We start from the raw sequence: 20,491 nt of genomic DNA on the forward strand, positions 1-20,491 counted from the left end.
CTGGTCAAAATGGCTCTTTGACTGGTAAAGGTTGCCGACCCCTGTTCTAGACCTACTAAATAAAGACACATAACAGCTCCTGCAGTAGTTTTAGTCTTGATAAATCACACTGTGTGCGCTCTATACTTATATTTGCATTTTCTCTATTCTGCTCACTTAAGAGACACAATACTTTGTGCACAATTTTAGTAGGTCGGCTTTGCATGTGCTATCAAGTTTGCATGTGTTTTAATACACACAAACCTTTATTAGACCAGACCCTTAATGTTTAGGCCTTCTAAAATGAAGCCCAGTTTCCCACAATAGCCATGTTTTGTGATTGGCCTCTCGTTACCCCCTGTCTTCAAAACTACCAGATCCACATGCAGCGCATTTACCTCATAATTACCGCGTGTTTCCCCCTTAAAGTGGTTGAGGTAGTTATGTAGAGGTTCCAAGGTTGCTGCTGTTTAGTCCAATCAAAACAATACAGAAACTCAATAACTCCATCAACTAATCCCCGGGGAATATCAGAAAATCCCTGGGGGAGACAAAATGACCTAGTAGTCATGCTTGGCAAGTTGGGTAAAGCCCATCACGAATATAAACATGTCCAAAACACTACTTCAGAACTGCACTTGGAGCTTTCATTACAGCGTGTTATTTATGGCTAAATTAACTAACAGCAATTGGGACAATCATTAGCCTGCAGCGGTGCTAAAATAAAGCAAATGGTCAAGAATGATCCATCATCCAACAGGGCTGATTAAAACATTGATGACGGTCTAAAAACAAAATCCGACCGCCAAACCATTAATTTAAAATATATTCCTGTATATGTGTTTGATTTGATCACAGCTGTTTCTGTATAAAAAAAAAAAAGAAACATCAGCTATTATTTCTCAAAGTAAAACCATGAGCATAGTTCATATCTCTAGGGGCCAAGTATAATGAGGCAGCACAGCTGAGCAGAGCCATGCAAAGCCAGAATGCCCCAAGTGTGTTAACATGTGTGGTAGACAAGTGGGTGGAGGACCTGGGCCAAAAAATGTCTTGGCAGGTGTCATCAATTTTACCATATTTTCTTGAGCCTCAATTCCAACATGATCCTGGCTACCAGAGGCAGTGGTGAGAGTTTAAAAAGGAGGCATGACCAGAGTGTTAAAGTCCTACAACATACACACTGCGGCCAACTCAACAAAAATTAAAAATTAAAAATAAGATGTAGAGGCATGAAGCCAAAACTGTTCTTGTGATAATGTTTTGTTATGAGTTTGTTTAGATCAGGGGTGCTCAGTACGTCGATCGCGAGCTACCAGTCGATCTCGGAGGGTGTGTCAGTCGATCACCAGCCAGGCATTAAAAAAATAGTCCTAAAAATGAGCGATCATAAATCTTCACTATGACGTCACTTTCGTCACTTGATTGACATTCACGGCACCCGAGGGTCTTCTGAGATGACGCTGGCTGCTGCCAGCTCATTAAAATTACCGACTGGAAGGCGAGAAACACTTTATTTCAACAGACTCTGGCACCGTACCTGTCGTCAAAACTCCAAAGACCGACTGCACAGTTGCGCTAACAAAATAGGAGTCTCAGAAAGCTGGCGTGCACAAGCTAGCAAGCTACGGAGTTTGCCGACAATGTATTTCTTGTAAAGTGTATACAAAGGAGTACGGAAGCTGGACAAATAAGATGCCAAAAAGCAACCACTTTCATGTGGTATTGGACAGAAAGGAGGACTTTTTTTCTCCTCCATTCGAAAATGCGGACCTTAGCACCACTGCATAATCAATGCAAGTCATCAGAATCAGGTAATACACCAACTTATATTCTTGTCTTCATGAAAGAAAGGAATCTATATGTGTTAAACATGCTTGTATTATCATTAAACACCTTTTACTTGTTAACAATATTAACTATATGTGTTAAACATGCTTGTATTATCTTTAAACACCTTTAACTTATTAACAATATTAACGATATGTGTTAAACATGCTTGTATTATCTTTAAACACCTTTAACTTATTAACAATATTAACTATATGTGTTAAACATGCTTGTATTATCTTTAAACACCTTTAACTTGTTAACAATATTAACTATATGTATTAAACATTCTTGTATTATCATTAAACACCTTTAATTTTTTAACAATATTAACTATGTGTTAAACATGCTTGTATTATCATTAAACACCTTTAACTTGTTAACAATATCAACTATATGTATTAAACATGCTTGTATTATCATTAAACACCTTTAATTTTTTAACAATATTAACTATATGAGTTAAACATGCTTTCATTATCTTTAAACACCTTTTACTTGTTAACAATATTAACTATATGTATTAAACATACTTGTATTATCATTAAACACCTTTCATGTTTTAACAATATTAACTATATGTGTTAAACATGCTTGCATTATCATTAAACACCTTTAACTTGTTAACAAAAACATATTTCATAAATAAGTAAATATAAATTATATATATGAATGAGGTAGATCCCCACGACTTGATCAATTGAAAAGTAGCTCACCTGCAGAAAAAGTGTGAGCACCCCTGGTTTAGATGATACCCCATATGGGACAAGAGACTGTCTTTGTGTATGTTCTGTCTCATTTTCTTGGGACAGCATTTACAGATTTACCGTATTTTCCGGACCATAAGCCACACTGCCGATGAAGGGTCTATTTTTTATCTTTTTTCATATGTTAGGCACATAGGGCGCATTAAAGGAGTCATATTATTAAAAAAAAATTCTAAATTGAAAACACTTCCTTGTGGTCTACATAACGTGTAATCGTGGTTCTTTGGTCAAAATGTTGCATAGATTATGTTTTACAGATCATCTTCAAGCCGCTTTCTGACAGTCGCTTTTGGATGCGCCGTTTTGTGGGCGGTCTTATTTATGTGACTCACCTTCGGCAGCGTCTTCTCCCCGTCATCTTTGTTGTAGCGGTGTAGCGTGCAAGGACGGGAGTGGAAGAAGTGTCAAAAGATGGAGCTAACTGTTTTAATGACATTCAGACTTTACTTAAATCAATAACGGAGCAGCATCTCCTCATCCGGAAACAACCACACCGGAAATGTGTCCCGTGAAAAACCGTCCGACCGGAACTCTAATACATTTCCTTGGGTGAATAATGTAAACTCACTACACCGGTATGTTTTAGCGCTTTCATGGCGAGTTTACTGACAGATATAAGTAATAACTTTACACTACTTTATCTTAGAAATGGCAACAGCAGAGGATGAATGTCCCATAACAAGAAGATAAAGAAAAAGAAGAAGCTTATCGACTACGCCGTTGGCGCTGACACGCACATTTTTTTCAGGATTTACGCAGATCCCAAATACAGATCAGCAGGTACCAGAAGGTAAGAAAAGTTGCTTTTGCATAATATTGCGAAACAAAACGCCAGATAATATGTCTTACCTTAACACACACCATAATAATACTCGTATGTTTAATGCGCCGACAATCCTTCAAGCGGTGCGGCTTCATAGCTTACCAAAGTCGTACTAAAACATTTTGATAGATTTTTGAGCGCCGTGTGTAATGTTCTATATTTATATATCAATAGCACATAGGCTCCAGCACCCCCGCGACTCCGAAAGGGACAAGCGGTAGAAAATGGACGGATGGATGGATTTAAAATGTTGGTGTTGTTTACTTGAGACCCATCATAGTGCAGGCTACATTTATCTCTTATGTTTGACAGCCATCAACTGGTCACACTTATCATTACACCATGTACCAAATAAAATAGCTTTGAGGTGGGTGAGTGCAACCAAACGTATTCCTTTCATTAGGCGCACCGGGTTATAAGGCGCACTGTCGAGTTTTGAGAAGAAAAAAAAATATTTTAAGCGCGCCTTATAGTCTGGAAAATACGGTAGTTGGCCTGCACATGTTTTGCAAAATTTGAGAAGGAGGTTTTAATGTTGCTACTGATGCATTCATATGTGAAATGCAATAAACAAATATTTTGTTTGTGCGAACTGTAAATCTGTCCTGCAAACTCATAACAGTCAAGTCCTGAAATTGGTTTTGAGATAAAGCCGATGTAAAATAACAGGCATCAACGAAGGCTTGCGAAATCTAAACAAATACAGCATACTTGCGTTCTACTTAATTACGGTATTGTTAAATTATTATCTTTCGGACAGGTTACATGAAACATAATGTTTTTGTGAAAGTCTTACCTTTAACCTAATAGTTTTCTAAGTGAACAACAACACAACTTGTGTTTTTGTTATGCGTGACAAACAGACATCAAAATAGTGCAAATTTGCGCAAGTGTGTGTGAGTACCTGCCCAAAGGACCAACCAGAGACATGAATATGGGAACTCTGCACCAAAAATATACAACTGAACTATTACATTAAAGGTGAAACATTTTCAACAAGTATGAAGTAATCCAACTTTCTGTTATTAAATATTTTCTATGAAACCAAACCACACAAACAAAGCAGTTTGCTTGAGCTTCCGGACGGTGCCTCAGTTATGAGTTAGATCGCTTCAATGTCAAACCATGAAGCACGTTTAGATGTTGTTGGTGTCTTCATTACCTGTTTCCAGCTTTGAAGAGCGGTGTCCAACGTGTGGATGGCATACTGACTGATTGTGGCAAATATAGGATCCACAAACACGTTCGCATCCCACACGGTACTTTGGGGGCAGCAGTTGGCTGTGGCCTGGCCCTGAAATACAACACAATAAACATTACATTACACCTCTCAAATAATGTACAACCATCCATAAGGACAGCTTACACTGTTTTTAACCGTTGCACTGCTCTTTGTATTGGTATTGATGTATTTATGTTTAACATGTTATTCATTGTTTATATTGTACTTTAGCTGTACCTAACTGAGAAGCCACCTGTATTTTCGTCGTGCTCTTATGTTTGATGATATTTTAGTGTTTCCAAAACATTCGCTTATTAGTGGTGGGCTGGCACAAATACATTTGGACTGCCACAAACAGATTAGGCGATACCTGTTTCTCAGTGATGTGCAGTCACTAGAGGCAGGTGAGGCTCAGCCATCATGGAAAGAAAAAAAATGTAAAAAGAAAAAAAATTAATTAAATTGTTATATGTATGCAGTGATTATACTATAAAGTTATTTTCCATTTAACTTCACCAGTTTTAGATTATTTTTATTCAAAATCGCTGAATTTTCACATTTGCCGTTCAAATACTGAGAAGAGACGGTGCGGTGAACAGCAGCCAGTTGAGGCACGTCACTCAGTGCCGCAACATGGATTGCGCAATGACTCGGCTAACTGCTGGCCTGCTGTGCAGTGAGACTGTATTGCTATATGAATTATATTATACATTTCCATAGTTTAGTTAGCTGAGGTATATAATGTACAGTGTATTTTGTCAACAACTGTATGTGTGTAACGTATTTCTTGTGCTGAGCGATCATAAAACGGCTGCAAAAGACGCACTGGCTGAGGCTCCTGCACCCCCGCCGTAGAATTGTTATATCAACTAAAGCCCACACTTAAACTTTCCAAGTGCAAGATTGAATCTATTTAAAAAAGTTATTTCATAAGAAGCCAAAAAGTGCAAAAACAATAATGTTCGTGTTGGAGGAGTTGTGAATGACTGCAGGGCCACAACATTAGATACACCTGCAGACTGCAGGTGTATCTAATTCACAACTCCTCCAACACGAACTTTATTGTTTTTGCACTTTTTGGCTTCTTATTAAATAACTTTTGTAACCTATTTTTATGGGCTTTCCTATTTGTGATGTTAAGTTCCTGTTATGCGCTGTTATACAGTATATGCCTTGAGCTCTTATTTTGAAGGCGCTAAGAGCGGAAGTGACGACATGCTGGAGTGGGGCGGAAGTTTTTGAAAGAAGGTAAATCAAGTGGTCCTCGTGTAAACTGGAGCCTCCGAGTTTGTTATTTTGTAGTTTCATACAGTATAGGCGACATTTATAAACCCTCGGTTACACTTTTTTAAATAGATTCAATCTTGCACGTGGAAAGTTTACGTGAGGGCTTTAGTTGTGGACTTCATTTATAAGTAAAGGTAAGACCATAATAACCTTTTTTTTATTAAATGTGCTTTTTTGTGTGCTACAGTTTGTATGTGTAAAGTTAAAGTTAAGTTAAAGTAGCAATGATTGTCACACACACACTAGGTGTAATGAAATTTGTCCTCTGCATTTGACCCATCCCCTTGTTCACCCCCTGGGAGGTGAGGGGAGCAGTGGGCAGCAGCGGCGCCGCGCCCGGGAATCATTTTTGGTGATTTAACCCCCAATTCCAACCCTTGATGCTGAGTGCCAAGCAGGGAAGAATGTGAGCTTTTAAACATAACCCGTTAACTGCTGCCAATCAAATGGTGAATAAGATACTCTTTAGGGTTCATATGTTTGTAAATCTGACTGTGATGAAGTCAGTGCCTCACCAGCCATCAACCTCACCGCACGTCACTGCTGTTTCTCCTCTCTTAGTTAGCTCATAAATACATTATAATAACTGTATGTGAATGGAGCTATTTGTTACAACTCTGTACAGTAGGTGCCGGAATGCATTGTTACTCCACCTCTTATCACACCTTGTATGTGTAGCCGCAGCGGCTCTGCGTTGTGTTTCCGATCTTCCCTCACTCCCACCGCTCCGAGCGGGGCAATGGGAAGCTGTGCCAGCCACTAGGCTAAAAGCCTGAGCCGTTAACCCACTATTTGAAGCTGTCAGGGAGTGAAGTTTTCCAATGTACATCTAGGAAAGCCACTCCAGCTGTCCCCCGTTACATATGGACCTGGTCTTTTTCTGGTGTTATAGGGCACTCTTGGAGACTCATATGAAAGCATGCTCTTCTTTACAAGCAGTGGGTGCTGCTGTGGGCCCCTTCCCCATTGCAAAATACACACGCAATTTAGTCTTCACTAAGGTTGTGGATAAGGTAGAGCCTATCCCGGCTGATTTCAAGAGAGAGGCAGGGTATACCATACAGACAAAACAACCAATCACATTCATACATATGGACAATTTAGAGCAGTGGTTCTTAACCTTGTTGGAGGTACCGAACCCCACCAGTTTCATATGCGCATTCATCGAACCCTTCTTTAGTGAAAAATAAAATGTTTGTTTTTTTCAAATTCAAGACAAAGTTATATGTTTTTGGTAACACTTTAGTATGGGGAACATATTCTAAGTAACAAATACTTAATTTAGAGTTATTTGGTTAGTGTTAGGTTCGGGCCAGGGTTAGAGGGTTAGGGTTATAATAAGGCCATGCCGAATAAGGCATTACTGTATTTTCGGAGTATAAGTCGCACCGGAGTATAAGTCGCACCTGCCGAAAATGCATAATAAAGAAGGAGAAAAAACATATATAAGTCGCATTTTTTGGGGGAAATTTATTTGATAAAACCCAACACCAAGAATAGACATTTGAAAGGCAATTTAAAATAAATAAAGAATAGTGAACAACAGGCTGAATAAGTTTACATTATATTACGCATAAATAACCAACTGAGAAGGTGCCTGGTATGTTAACGTAACATATTATGGTAAGAGTCATTCAAACAACTATAACATATAGAACATGCTATACGTTTACCAAACAATCTGTCACTCCTAATCGCTAAATCCCATGAAATCTTGTACGTCTAGTCTCTTACGTGAATGAGCTAAATAATATTATTTGATATTTTACGGTAATGTGTTAATAATTTCACACATAAGTCGCTCCTGAGTATAAGTCGCACCCCTGGCCAAACTATGAAAAAAACTGCGACTTATAGTCCGAAAAATACGGTATTAAGTGACTTAATAACGACTAGTTAAGGGCCAATATGTTACTAATTTGCATGTTAATAAGCAACTAATTAATGATGAATATGTTCCCCACACTAAAGTGTTACCAATGTTTTTTTTTTTACTGGTGCACAAAATGAACAGTGCATGAACATCACCTTGTCCAAACAACAAAACCAACACAGTGCATAAACTCACAACAAATTACACACCTGCAAATCAGTGTGACTTCTGCTGTTGCCGTATCCGTAATACGCCGATAGGGAGAAGTTTGTATTTAAACGATGAGTCGGTTGTGTTTCGACCTCCGCCGAACCCCTAATGCCGACTCACCGAACCCCTAGGGTTCGATCGAACCCAGGTTAAGAACCAATGATTTAGAGTCTCCAATAAACATAACATGCATATTTTTGGAATGTGGGAGAAAGTCCACACACAAGGAGAACATGCAAACTGAGATTCAAACCCAGATCCCTGACTGTACAGTCTTCATGCTAACCACTACTCCACAATGCAGCAGGCTTATTTGTGACATAAAAAAAATAAAAATAGAACAATTTGTAATCCAAAACAAATATGCTTTGCTTTTCATATCAACTTTATTCCGCTCTCCTACAGTGTCCATTGCAAGTTCATGCACAGGTTTCATGGCCAAGTTTGATGACGTTATTTAGCACCCCGCCCTGTATTTTCCCATGCATTTCATTAACTATTAGACAGTAATTCCTCTTCTTTTGGAGGGACAATTTCAACACTTGATTAATGCAATTATTTGCAGCTGGCCTTATTGTATTCTGTTGAAAAAACAAATGTAAGACCTGGATTGAAAAAAAGAATAATGCACTGAATTGCACTACCTTATTTAAGGTGAGAAAAAAAGGTCAAAATATTCAAGATCCCCTGCTTACACCAACTTTTGGTGCACTTCTACAAGCACAATGTATGCTACAGCTTTGGTATTGTGTACTGTAAGTGTATCTGGCTGAGTGTGTATTAAATATACCTGTATGATACAGGGCTGCAGAACCTGCATGTGTGTTAGGTTTCGATACTCCAGCAGCTTGCAGTCGAGCTGGGTGGAAAAGTTAAACTCCTGACAATGTCGTGGTCCATTGGTCCACTGGCGCAGGAAGATCTGTGGCTCCACACCACCAACGACCATGAACTCCTGTTTCTGAGGTATTTTCCTATCTGGCAGGAAAGGACGGAGCTTTTGAGGTGGAGCTGCAGAGACAGAGACAAATCATTAGTATTTTAAGTATGAGCAGGAAGTTTTTTCCCCAAAGTATATTCATGCAACTGAAGTCAATCAATTTATTTTGGTAATAAGAATGATTAACCCCCTTATTCCCCATAAACAAAGGAGAAACAGAGATTTGTGTGTATATACATATATATATTCATACACACACAGACACACACACATATACATACATACACACTAGAGATGCGCGGATAGGCAATTATTTCATCCGCAACCGCATCAGAAAGTCGTCAACCATCCGCAATCCACCCGATCTAACATTTGATCAGAACCGCATCCGCCCGCCATCCGCCCGCACCCGCCCATTGTTATATATCTAATATAGACGATGCAAGGCATTAGTGAGGTTATAAAGCTTTTGCCTGTTAAAGAAAGGAGACTGATCCAATGCAGCACAGACATTCGCGTGCCACGCTGTCACGACCCAGACGCACACCAGTGCGCAATCATATGGGAGCCGCGCTGAGCGCACCTCCAAGCGCGTCTCGCTGCCGGCGACGGCCGGGTATGGGCCCGACGCTCCAGCGCCATCCATTTTCAGGGCTAGTTGATTCGGCAGGTGGGTTGTTACACACTCCTTAGCGGGTTCCAACTTCCATGGCCACCGTCCTAGCTGCTGTCTTTATCAACCAGGGTGAGCCCCACCCCTTTCGTGAGCGCACTGCGCGCGGAGTGACCCCTGTTACGCGCGCCCGGCAACAGGGGTGGCGGGCAGGTAAGCTGCGCGGGCGGAGCGCGCGGAGTGACCCCTGTTACGAGCCCCCGGCCACGGGGGTGGCGGGCAGGTAAGATGCTTACCTGCTGCGCGTGACGCCGGCCGCGGCGAAGGCGAACGAGGCGGGGTGTCGGTGCGGTGGGCGCGGTGGTGACCCTGGACGTGCGTCGGGCCCTTCTCGCGGATCGCCTCAGCTACGGCTCCCGGTGGGGCCCTCTCGGGGTAAGGGGCCTCGGTCCCAGACCCCGGCGAGGCGTCCCTTCTCCGCTCCGTAAAAGTGTCCATCTCTTTTTTTTTTCTTCTTCTGTTGTGGCATATGCTGCAGGTGCCTGCTCGTTTTTCGTATGTGGGTAACAACATTTAACTATGTATATATATTTCCGAATTGGTTTAACTGCCACCCTCCTGAATCTATTTAAAATCAAATTGTTCTTTATTTCAACCACCCGACCCGACCCGACCCGCGGATAAAATCTAATTTTTTTTAATTTCATCCGCCCGATCCGCGGATAATCCGCGGACTCCGCGGTTGTGCCCGCAAACCGCGCATCTCTAATACACACACACACACACACACACACACACACACACACACACACACACACACACACACACACACACACACACACACACACACACACACACACATATATATACACACACACATATATGTATAATTATATTATATTCAAATTATATAATTATTGACGTTTGTATACGTTCTGACCACAGGTCTTATCTTTGTCCATGTGATGTCAGATGAAACAAAAATTGAGCTGTTTGGCCACAATACCCAGCAATATGTTTAGATGAGAAATCTTTAATCCCAGGAACACCAGGCCTACCGTCAAGCATGGTGGTGGTGGTAGTATTATGCTCTGGGCCTGTTTTGCTGCCAATGCAACTGGTGCTTTAAATGGGACAGTGAAAAAGGAGGATTACCTACAAATTCTTCAGGACAACCTAAAATCATCAGTCCGAAAGTTCGGTTTTGGGCGCAGTTGGGTGTTCCAACAGGACAATGACCCCAAACACACGTCAAAAGTGTTAAAGGCATGGCTAAATCAGGCTCGAATTAAGGTTTTAGAATGGCCTTCCCAAAGTCCTGGCGTAAACATGTGGACAATGCTGAAGAAACAAGTCAATGTCAGAAAACCAACAAATTTAGCTGAACTGCACCAATTTTGTCAAGAGGAGTGGTCAAAAATTCAACCAGAAGCTTGTGGATGGCTACCAAAAGTGCCTTATTGCAGTAAAACTTGCCAAGGGACATGTAACCAAATATTAACATTGCTGTATGTATACTTTTGACCCAGCAGATTTGGTCACATTTTCAGTAGACCCATAATAAATACATAAAAGAACCAAACTTCATGAATGTTTTTTGTGACCAACAAGTATGTGCTCCAATCACTCTTTCACAAAAAAATAAGAGTTGTAGAAATTATTGGAAACTCAAGACAGCCATGACATTATGTTCTTTACAAGTGTATGTCAACTTTTGACCACGACTGTACACATGAAGTGCACATACATGTGGGAATCGCGTTAGAATAATAATATCACTTGGAATAAACTGAAAAAAGCAATACAATTATGCAGGAGAAAGGTTGAGCACTAATGTCGCTAGCTAAATGCTAATTTACAATGGACTAGCTCATAGACAAGTTAACTCAAATTAGCATGGCCAATCGCAGCCTGCGGGGCACAGATAAACAATCATTCACACTTACATTCATATCTATGGATAATTTACTGTCTCCGATGAAGCTAACATGCATGTTTTGAAATGTGGGAGGAAACTGGAGTGCCAGGAGAAAACCCACACACACACACACGGGGACAAATGCACACTCCACACAGACGTATAAACAGAGGTTCGAACACGCACACGGTGTAAAGTTGGAGGTTATTGTTGGTAATGTCAACAGATTTAGGGTACCGTATTTTTCGGACTATAAGTCTCAGTTTTTTTCATAGTTTGGCCGGGGGTGCGACTTATACTCAGGAGCGACTTATGTGTGAAATTATTAACACATTAGCGTAAAATATCAAATATTATTTAGCTCATTCACGTAAGAGACTAGACGTATAAGATTTCATGGGATTTAGCGATTAGGAGTGACAGATTGTTTGGTAAACGTATACCATGTTCTATATGTTATAGTTATTTGAATGACTCTTACCAGGCCCGGCCCTAACCAATCTGGCGCCCTAGGCAAGATTTTAGGTGGCGCCCCCCCACATCGGCAGTGAAGTGTATATACTCACAAGAAACCGAATAGCTTTGTCTTTGACCTTTTTTTTTTACTTACAACCAGAGGTGGGTAGTAACGCGCTACATTTACTCCGTTACATCTACTTGAGTAACTTTTGGGATAAATTGTACTTCTAAGAGTAGTTTTAATGCAACATACTTTTACTTAAGTATATTTATAGAGAAGGAACGCTACTTTTACTCCGCTACTTTTACTCCGCTACTTTTATCTACATTCAGCTCGCTACTCGCTACTAATTTTTATCGATCTGTTAATGCACGCTTTGTTTGTTTTGGTCTGTCAGACAGACCTTCAAAGTGCCTGCATTACTGGTGACGTTTGACTCCGTTCCACCAATCAGATGCAGTCACTGGTGACGTTGGACCAATCAAACAGAGCCAGGTGGTCACATGACCTGACTTAAACAAGTTGAAAAACTTATTGGGGTGTTACCATTTAGTGGTCAATTGTACGGAATATGTACTGTACTGTGCAATCTAATCATAAAAGTTCCAATCAATCAATCAAAAGTGTGAAGGGGGGGGCGCACCGTGCGGGGGGAAGGGGGGGGCGTAATGTTGTAACAAATAATATTTCTATTAAATAGGCTTTAATTTGCATTTTAATTAACGTGGGATTATTTTTTGTATTTAGAAATAATAGTACCAACTTTTTTTTTTTTTCTTTTCTCCAACATTTGTGGCACTGGCGTGGCGCCCCCTGATGGACGGCGCCCTTAGCATTTGCCTATACGGCCTATGCCACGGGCCGGCCCTGACTCTTACCATAATATGTTACGTTAACATACCAGTTGGTTATTTATGCGTCATATAACGTACACTTATTCAGCCTGTTGTTCACTATTCTTTATTTATTTTAAATTGCCTTTCAAATGTCTATTCTTGGTGTTGGCTTTTATCAAATACATTTCCCCCAAAAATGCGACTTATGCTCCAGTGCGACTTATATATATATATATATTTTTTTTTTTCCTTCTTTATTATGCATTTTCGGCCGGTGCGACTTATACTCCGGAGCAACTTTTTCTCCGAAAAATACGGTAGTTAATACTGGCTTGAACTAGAAATGCATTAATTAGCTTAAAATACCTCTCTGTTCAACTTTCTCTCATTACTTTTGCCGGGTGTCAACTTTGTCTCAGTGCGCGACCAGCTGACGCGCTTCTGACAGGCGATTTAGATTTAACTTTTTTTTTTCAAAATAAAGTAATGAGGAACGTTTTTATTTTTAATTTGAGCTGTTTTTCAAACGAATTATAGCCAATAGTATGTAAATAATGGACTATATACGGTAATTTGTTTTCATGTTAAAATAAGTTTTCATGGAAAAAAAAGGAAACATTTTTTTTTGAAGGTGTGGCGGCATTGATTTTGCCGTGGCGTTAATTGCACCACGATTGTTTACACGTAGGGGAAACCCTGTATGTGTGTGTGTGTGTGTGTGTGTGTATTTGTACGTATACGATAGAGACCTTTAATTTGTTCAATTAGACCAGGGGTCGGCAACCCAAAATGTTGAAAGAGACATATTGGACCAAAAAATACAAAAAACAAATCTGTCTGGAGACGCAAAAAATTAAAAGCCATATAACATACAGATAGTGTGTCATGAGAAAGAAATTGAATTAATATGACTTAAAGGAAACTAAATGAGCTCAAATATAGCTACAAATGAGGCATAATTATGCAATATGTACATATAGCTAGCCTAAATAGCATGTTAGCATCGATTAGCTCGCAGTCATGCACTGACCAAATATGTCTGATTAGCACTCCACACAAGTCAATAACATCAACAAAACTCACCTTTGTGGATTCATGCACAACGTTAAAAGTTTGGTGGACAACATGAGACAGAAAAATAAGTGGCATAAAACACGTCCTAGAAAGTCGCAGAAAGATATACATGTAAACAAACTAAGGTAAGTTCAAGGACTGCCAAAATTAGTAGGACAAAACGGCGCTCGCCAAATACTCGAATCAGTGAAGCATGTTTAATATAAACCGTGTGCTTTATAACAATTAGGGAGGTTTGTGTCATGTTTGTCCTCCTACAGAAACCATATTAAAACAAAAAATATATTTTTTTCCCCTCAACTTTTTCCATTTTTCATACATTTTTGAAAAAGCTCCAAAGAGCCACTAGGACGGCGCTAAAGAGCCGCATGCGGCTCTAGAGCCGCGGGTTGCCGACCCCTGAATTAGACAATAGAATATTAACAAGTATTTTATTTGTGTATTACAGATACTAACCTAACCTAAAGTACCACTGTGTATACTCCAGTGTGCACCATTAAAGTTGACAAGTCCAACAGATGACCTTGTGTTCTCTGACCGGAACCCCAACGTGGTCAATATCCTCATAAACCAGTCTCCGATTTTGATACTCAAAAACATGTATTTTTAAAAAACTATACAATAAGTATTTTTGTATTATGTGTCCTAACCTGTTCCCAGTTGTTCTAGATGGTGGCAGAGGTGAACTTGGACATGCGCTAGCTGCAGGGACACGCCCAGCGAAGGGACAAACCAAGGCGCGAAGCAGGAGTCAACACGAGTGCACGCCGCGAGAGCCATGGGAGATACCAGCTGATCACATGGCAGCTGGGAGCCAGACTCACTATCTGAACTGGGAGCAAAGAAAAAAAAAAAAAAGGAGATTAATTAAGATGTGTGCACATACAATATGAGATTGATAAGAAATGAAGAACAAATGTAGAACCACATTAAAAATAAAACAAATAAATACCAAAATTAATGAACATGTGTGTGTAGCCCTGGTTTAGTATTTGGGATGGAGAGCATAATTTTCAAAAGACAAATTAGAAAAGTTTTGAGAAAAATTGGTCTCGAGTAGCTCTGCTTTTATATCTCCATAACATTAACATTAACGTATGTATGAAAAATTCATAACACGGTTTTTGTGACCAAAGTTATCACGGTTATCATTATCACTGTATTGTTGAATATGCTTAAAATGTTAAACACACTGAAAACTCAAGTTTTAGTTTTAAATAAATATGATATTGATATTAGATATCGATCCAATATCAGCAAAAGAAATCTAAAATGTTCGATATAATTTTGGATACAAGCAGTCGGTCCGAGCATTGACTTGTGCAAAGTTGGGCAGTCTGTTAACATCTAAATGTCCTCCAATAAGCATACAAGTTTGATCTTTTCTTGTATTTTAGTGAAGTCATTTACAAAAGGTAAACATGGTAGGCTACAGGATACTAGGAGCTAGCAGCTACACAACAGCTGAGCACATAATAGCACATATGTAATAAGGACACTCATTATACACAATAAGTGTGTATTGTACAATATTGCAGTCTAAAACACAACCTCTTCAATATAAACAAGTATCAAATAATTACAGTTGCATATTATTTACAGATACAAAGCCTCCAAGGCAGAAATGCATTACAAAGTATCCAGTAACAAACGTGTCTGCGCCATTCCACATACTGTCATGAGCTTAACCTAAAGCATTATTGTGGCCATGAGTTGTCACTAAAAAACAATTACCACTCCACTTTAACTTAAAGACAACACACCGGTAAGTTCATTCCAGATGGTTAATAATAAATAGGTTAGTGTTTTTCATACCTATCGTTGTTCTCCGACTCATTTGAATTGATCAAACATTTTCCAACATTCAACATTACAAAATAGTATCAATCAATCAATCAATGTTTACTTATATAGCCCTAAATCACAAGTGTCTCAAAGGGCTGCACAAGCCACAACGACATCCTCGGCTCAGATCACACATCAGGGCAAGGAAAAACTCAACCCAATGGGATAACAGTGAGAAACATTGGAGAGGACAGCAGATGTGGGTAACCCCCCGACCCCTGGGCGACCGGTGCAATGGACGTCGAGTGAATCTAGCATAATATTCTGAGAGTCTAGTCTATAGTGGATCTAACATAATAGTGAGAGTCCAGTCCATAGCGGGGCCAGCAGGAGACCATCCCGAGCAGAGACAGGTCAGCAGCGCAGAGACGTCCCCAACCAATGCACAGACGAGTGGTCCACCCTGGGTCCCGACCCTGGACAGCCAGCGCTTCATAATACATAAACATATGTATTATTCCTGTTGATATTGTATCAGATCAAATACGATATTGGGCAATAGGTCCATATCGGCCAGTAGGATTAAATAAGCGCTGCTTCTTCCTACTCCTTTTCGGACATGATGAGAAACAGGAATCATGTCATGTATCATATTGTAATTGTATGCAAGTTCGGAATAAACTATCATCATAACCAATGGTCAAGTTAATTTTCAAATGTTTTCGAACGTTTCATGAAGATTAAGGCAAAACGGGATGTTCACTTCCACTCTTCCAGTTTACAGGATATGACCTTAGTCCAGGGGTGCTCACACTTTTTCTGCAGGCGAGCTACTTTTCAATTGATCAAGTCGTGGGGATCTACCTCATTCATATATATAATTTATATTTACTTATTTATGAAATATATGTTTTTGTTAATAAGTTAAAGGTGTTTAATGATAATGCAAGCATGTTTAACACATATAGTTAATATTGTTAATAAATTAAAGGTGTTTAATGATAATACAAGAATGTTTAATACATATAGTTAATATTGTTAATAAATTAAAGGTCTTTAATGATAATACAAGCATGTTTAACACATATAGTTAATATTGTTAACAAGTTAAAGGTGTTTAAAGATAATGCAAGCATGTTTAATACATATAATTAATATTGTTAACAAGTTAAAGGTGTTTAATGATAATACAAGCATGTTTAATACATATAGTTAATATTATTAATAAGTTAAAGGTGTTTAATGATAATACAAGCATGTTTAACACATATAGTTAATAAGTTAAAGGTGTTTAAAGATAATGCAGGCATGTTTAACACATATAGCTAATATTGTTAACAAGTTAAGGTGTTTAAAGATAATACAGGCATGTTTAACACATATAGATTCCTTTCTTTCATGAAGACAAGAATATAAGTTGGTGTATTACCTGATTCTGATGACTTGCATTGATAGGAATCAGACAGTGGTGCTAAAACGTCTGCATTTTCGAATGGAGGAGAAAAAAGTCCTACTTTCTGTCCAATACCACATGAAAGTGGTTGCTTTTTGGCATCTTATATGTCCAGCTTCCGTACTCCTTTGTATACACTTTACAAGAAATACATTGTCGGCAAACTCCGTAGCTTGCTAGCTTGTGCACGCCAGCTTTCTGAGACTCGTTTTGTTAGCGCAACTGTGCAGTCGGTCTTTGGAGTTTTGACGACAGGTACGGCGCCAGAGTCTGTTGAAATAAAGTGTTTCTCGCCTTCCAGTCTGTAATTTTAATGAGCTGGCAGCAGCCAGCGTCATCTCAGAAGACCCTCGGGTGCCGTGAATGTCAATCAAGTGACGGAAGTGACGTCATAGTGAAGATTTATGATCGCTCATTTTTAGGACTATTTTTTTAATGCCTGGCTGGTGATCGACTGACACACCCTCCGAGATCGACCGGTAGCTCGAGATCGACGTAATGAGCACCCCTGCCTTAGTCTATAGACCATGTTGTAGACACGTCCATCTGTGGGTCTATCACTCTCTTCTAAGAAAGCACAGCCTGTATGTTCAATATGCACAATTGAATATCTTAGCCATGTGTTGACAAACACTTTGATTGGGGTCCTAATGGGGTATGAGGTTAATGTATATTGTATTCATGTTAATTAATGATTAGCATGCGAGCTGCTTCTCTAAGAAATGAGCAGCATCCCCAAGTGTTTGTAAGTGCAGTAATCAATCAGGGGTTTTTTATAATTAAAATTTGCAACTTTAATGCTAACCATTGGGAATTTGATGGTGGTTCATCATTATGCCGGTAATTCCTTTTTTCAGTAAAGATACAACTTTTGCATTACTGAGTGGTTCGCGTGTCCGCCCTGAGACTGGAAGGTCGTGAGTTCAAACCCTGGCCGAGTCCTACCAAAGACTATAAAAACGGGACCCATTGCCTCCCTGCTTGGCACTCATCATCAAGGGTTGGAATTGGGGATTAAATCACCAAATGATTCCTGAGCGCGGCACACACTGCTGCTCACTGCTCCCCTCACCTCCCAGGGGTGAACATGGGGATGGGTCAAATGCAGAGGACACAATTCACCACACCAAGTGTGTGCGTGTGACGATTGTTGGGACTTTAACTTTAACTTAAAAATGTGCCTTTAGATAGCAACAGTATCCAAATAATGTTTGCAGATCAAGGAATTTATTTATTTAATCTTTTTAATAATAATTTTAGCTTTACCAAGTATTGTGAAGTGAAGTGAAGTGAATTACATTTATATAGCGCTTTTTCTCCAGTGACTCAAAGCGCTTTACATAGTGAAACCCAATATCTAAGTTACATTTAAACCAGTGTGGGTGGCACTGGGAGCAGGTGGGTAAAGTGTCTTGCCCAAGGACACAACAGCAGTGACTAGGATGGCGGAAGCGGGGATCGAACCTGCAACCCTCAAGTTGCTGGCACGGCCGCTCTACCAACCGAGCTATACCGCCTAAGTATTATTTTGCAACTCTAATAGAAACACAGGACATAAAGTGTAGGAAATACATAATAACGTCATGACTTTTTCAGAAAAATGAATAACCCAAATGTTTTTTGAAAGACACGGACATCCCAAACAGTGAGTTGCTATCTAAAAATTAAAAAAAATCCATATCTTAATAAAAAAAATCAATTTAAATAAAATGTGACATTAAGATTAGGTACACCATCACTGTTGCGGTTCGCATACAGGAGATCCTCCCCATGGACATTAACTGTATGTCATGGTCGATAGTGCTGAATGGAAAATAATTGAAGTGAATGACCATTTGCTCAGTAATTTGCCGCTACCACGGTCCAGCATAACCACTGCAGCAGGAAATGCTTGAGACCTAAATAACGGTGGTGCGGCAGAGCGCCCCTTAAAAAGATAAGCATCATATGTTGACAATTTTCATTACTTTCAGTTGGCAGAGCAGCCAAGACTTTTTTTCAGAGACTTCAGAGTAAAGAGAAAGGAATCAATTTTGATCAATAACGACAAACAATTTAAACTGTAAGGCAATGTTTGAAGTATGATTATAATGAAATGCAGATGTACATTTAGTTTTACACTGTTTCTCAGTTTGTTCTTGTGCATGTTTTCTTGTTTTCTTTGTTCTTCTCGCTCTCAAAGAGCAGTTTGTGGGCTTGGCAATTTTATTCCACTTAAAGTTCCATAAATCTCAGGAGGAAATGCGGGGATAAAGAAATGAATTGAAATGCGTGAAGCCCATAAGAAGTCAGAAGGTGTTGGCTGCGATATAAGAGAAGAGAAGCAGTGGTAGTAAGACCAAACACATTCTTTGTTTGGTGTTACGAGTCAACCCAACCCTTCTAGCAACTTTTGAGCCAAACCAAAGGGGGCTTTTACTCCTCGTGCTTCCCGGGAGCTTTCCCTACGATTAGATACACTCAAGGTAAGCAGGAAGGAATCCGGATGGGCCCTGACAGGCACTTGGTGTGCTGGGAAATCTCATTAGGTCGATCTGAACGCCTTCCAAACCCGCTCCCAGCTCCTGCTCACCATATGTGGGATGAGGGACACATTGCTGACTCTTTGTGCTCAATGGCCTGGATGTGTGTTCGCCTTCTCTGATTTCACCCACACATGTTCAAAATAAATACAGTACAGGTAAAGCTTTAACATATTTGTATAAATTACCGCATATCAATATACAGTAAGCTTGTGTCATCAACCAGGCACACGGAAGTAGGGATAGTACCTAATTTGGTACTTTTATAGGTACCAACCAAAGTCCGTCGGTACTACTAGGTACCGATTCACCTGGAATCAATAAAATCATATTTCGATACCTTTGTTACACAATGCCATCACATCCGGTTGCAAACTCTGCAGCGGCTCAAGCATTTGGCCAGGAAACAACCAGTCAAGCACTCAGCTGGACTGCCTTTGGGTAATGTTACAATTTCCCATGCAAACAAAGCAAGAAGAAGGCATAAAAGTAAAGAAAGTCTCTACTTTTCAAAATGTGCAAGGTTGATGCTAATTAGGGCCCTATTGTAATTGCTGCGTGTATTTTTTGCCCCCAACTTTGATTGCATTTAACATGCACAAAGGCTCACCAATTTTTGCAAGAGCGTCTGGTTTGGTGAAAATTTGATATTTTGGGAGTATCCATCCATCCATTTTCTACCGCTTGTCCATTTCGGGGTCGCTGGAGCCTATCTTAGCCGCATTCGGGCGGAAGGCGGTGTACACCCTGGACAAGTCGCCACCTCATCGCAGTATTTTGGGGGTACTGAACATCAAATATTACTCTCTCGCGCCACCTTGAAAATTTGAAAAAAAATTTGCCCCAGTCACCAAATTCACGCATTGGAACAAAAATCGCCAGAGAAGTCTATCATGACA

The 20,491-nt window shown here is 39.8% G+C and overlaps 1 protein-coding gene across 4 annotated transcripts in view; it reads right to left on the reverse strand.

Moving 5' to 3' along the window:
* The window catches only part of LOC133595948 (intermembrane lipid transfer protein VPS13B-like), a 672,020-nt gene that overhangs the window by 140,195 nt on the left and 511,334 nt on the right, over positions 1-20,491 (reverse strand). For all 4 annotated transcript variants that reach the window (XM_061948790.2, XM_061948782.2, XM_061948793.2 and 1 more), the window contains exons 43-45: positions 14,483-14,664; positions 8,782-9,002; positions 4,562-4,693 (exon numbers count right to left, since the gene is read on the reverse strand). In XM_061948790.2, the coding sequence (XP_061804774.2) occupies positions 4,562-4,693; positions 8,782-9,002; positions 14,483-14,664 (535 nt within the window). The remainder of the gene's footprint in view (positions 1-4,561; positions 4,694-8,781; positions 9,003-14,482; positions 14,665-20,491) is intronic.

This window comes from Nerophis lumbriciformis, linkage group LG04 (assembly GCF_033978685.3).
Source record: "Nerophis lumbriciformis linkage group LG04, RoL_Nlum_v2.1, whole genome shotgun sequence".
Taxonomy (NCBI): Eukaryota; Metazoa; Chordata; class Actinopteri; order Syngnathiformes; family Syngnathidae; genus Nerophis; species Nerophis lumbriciformis.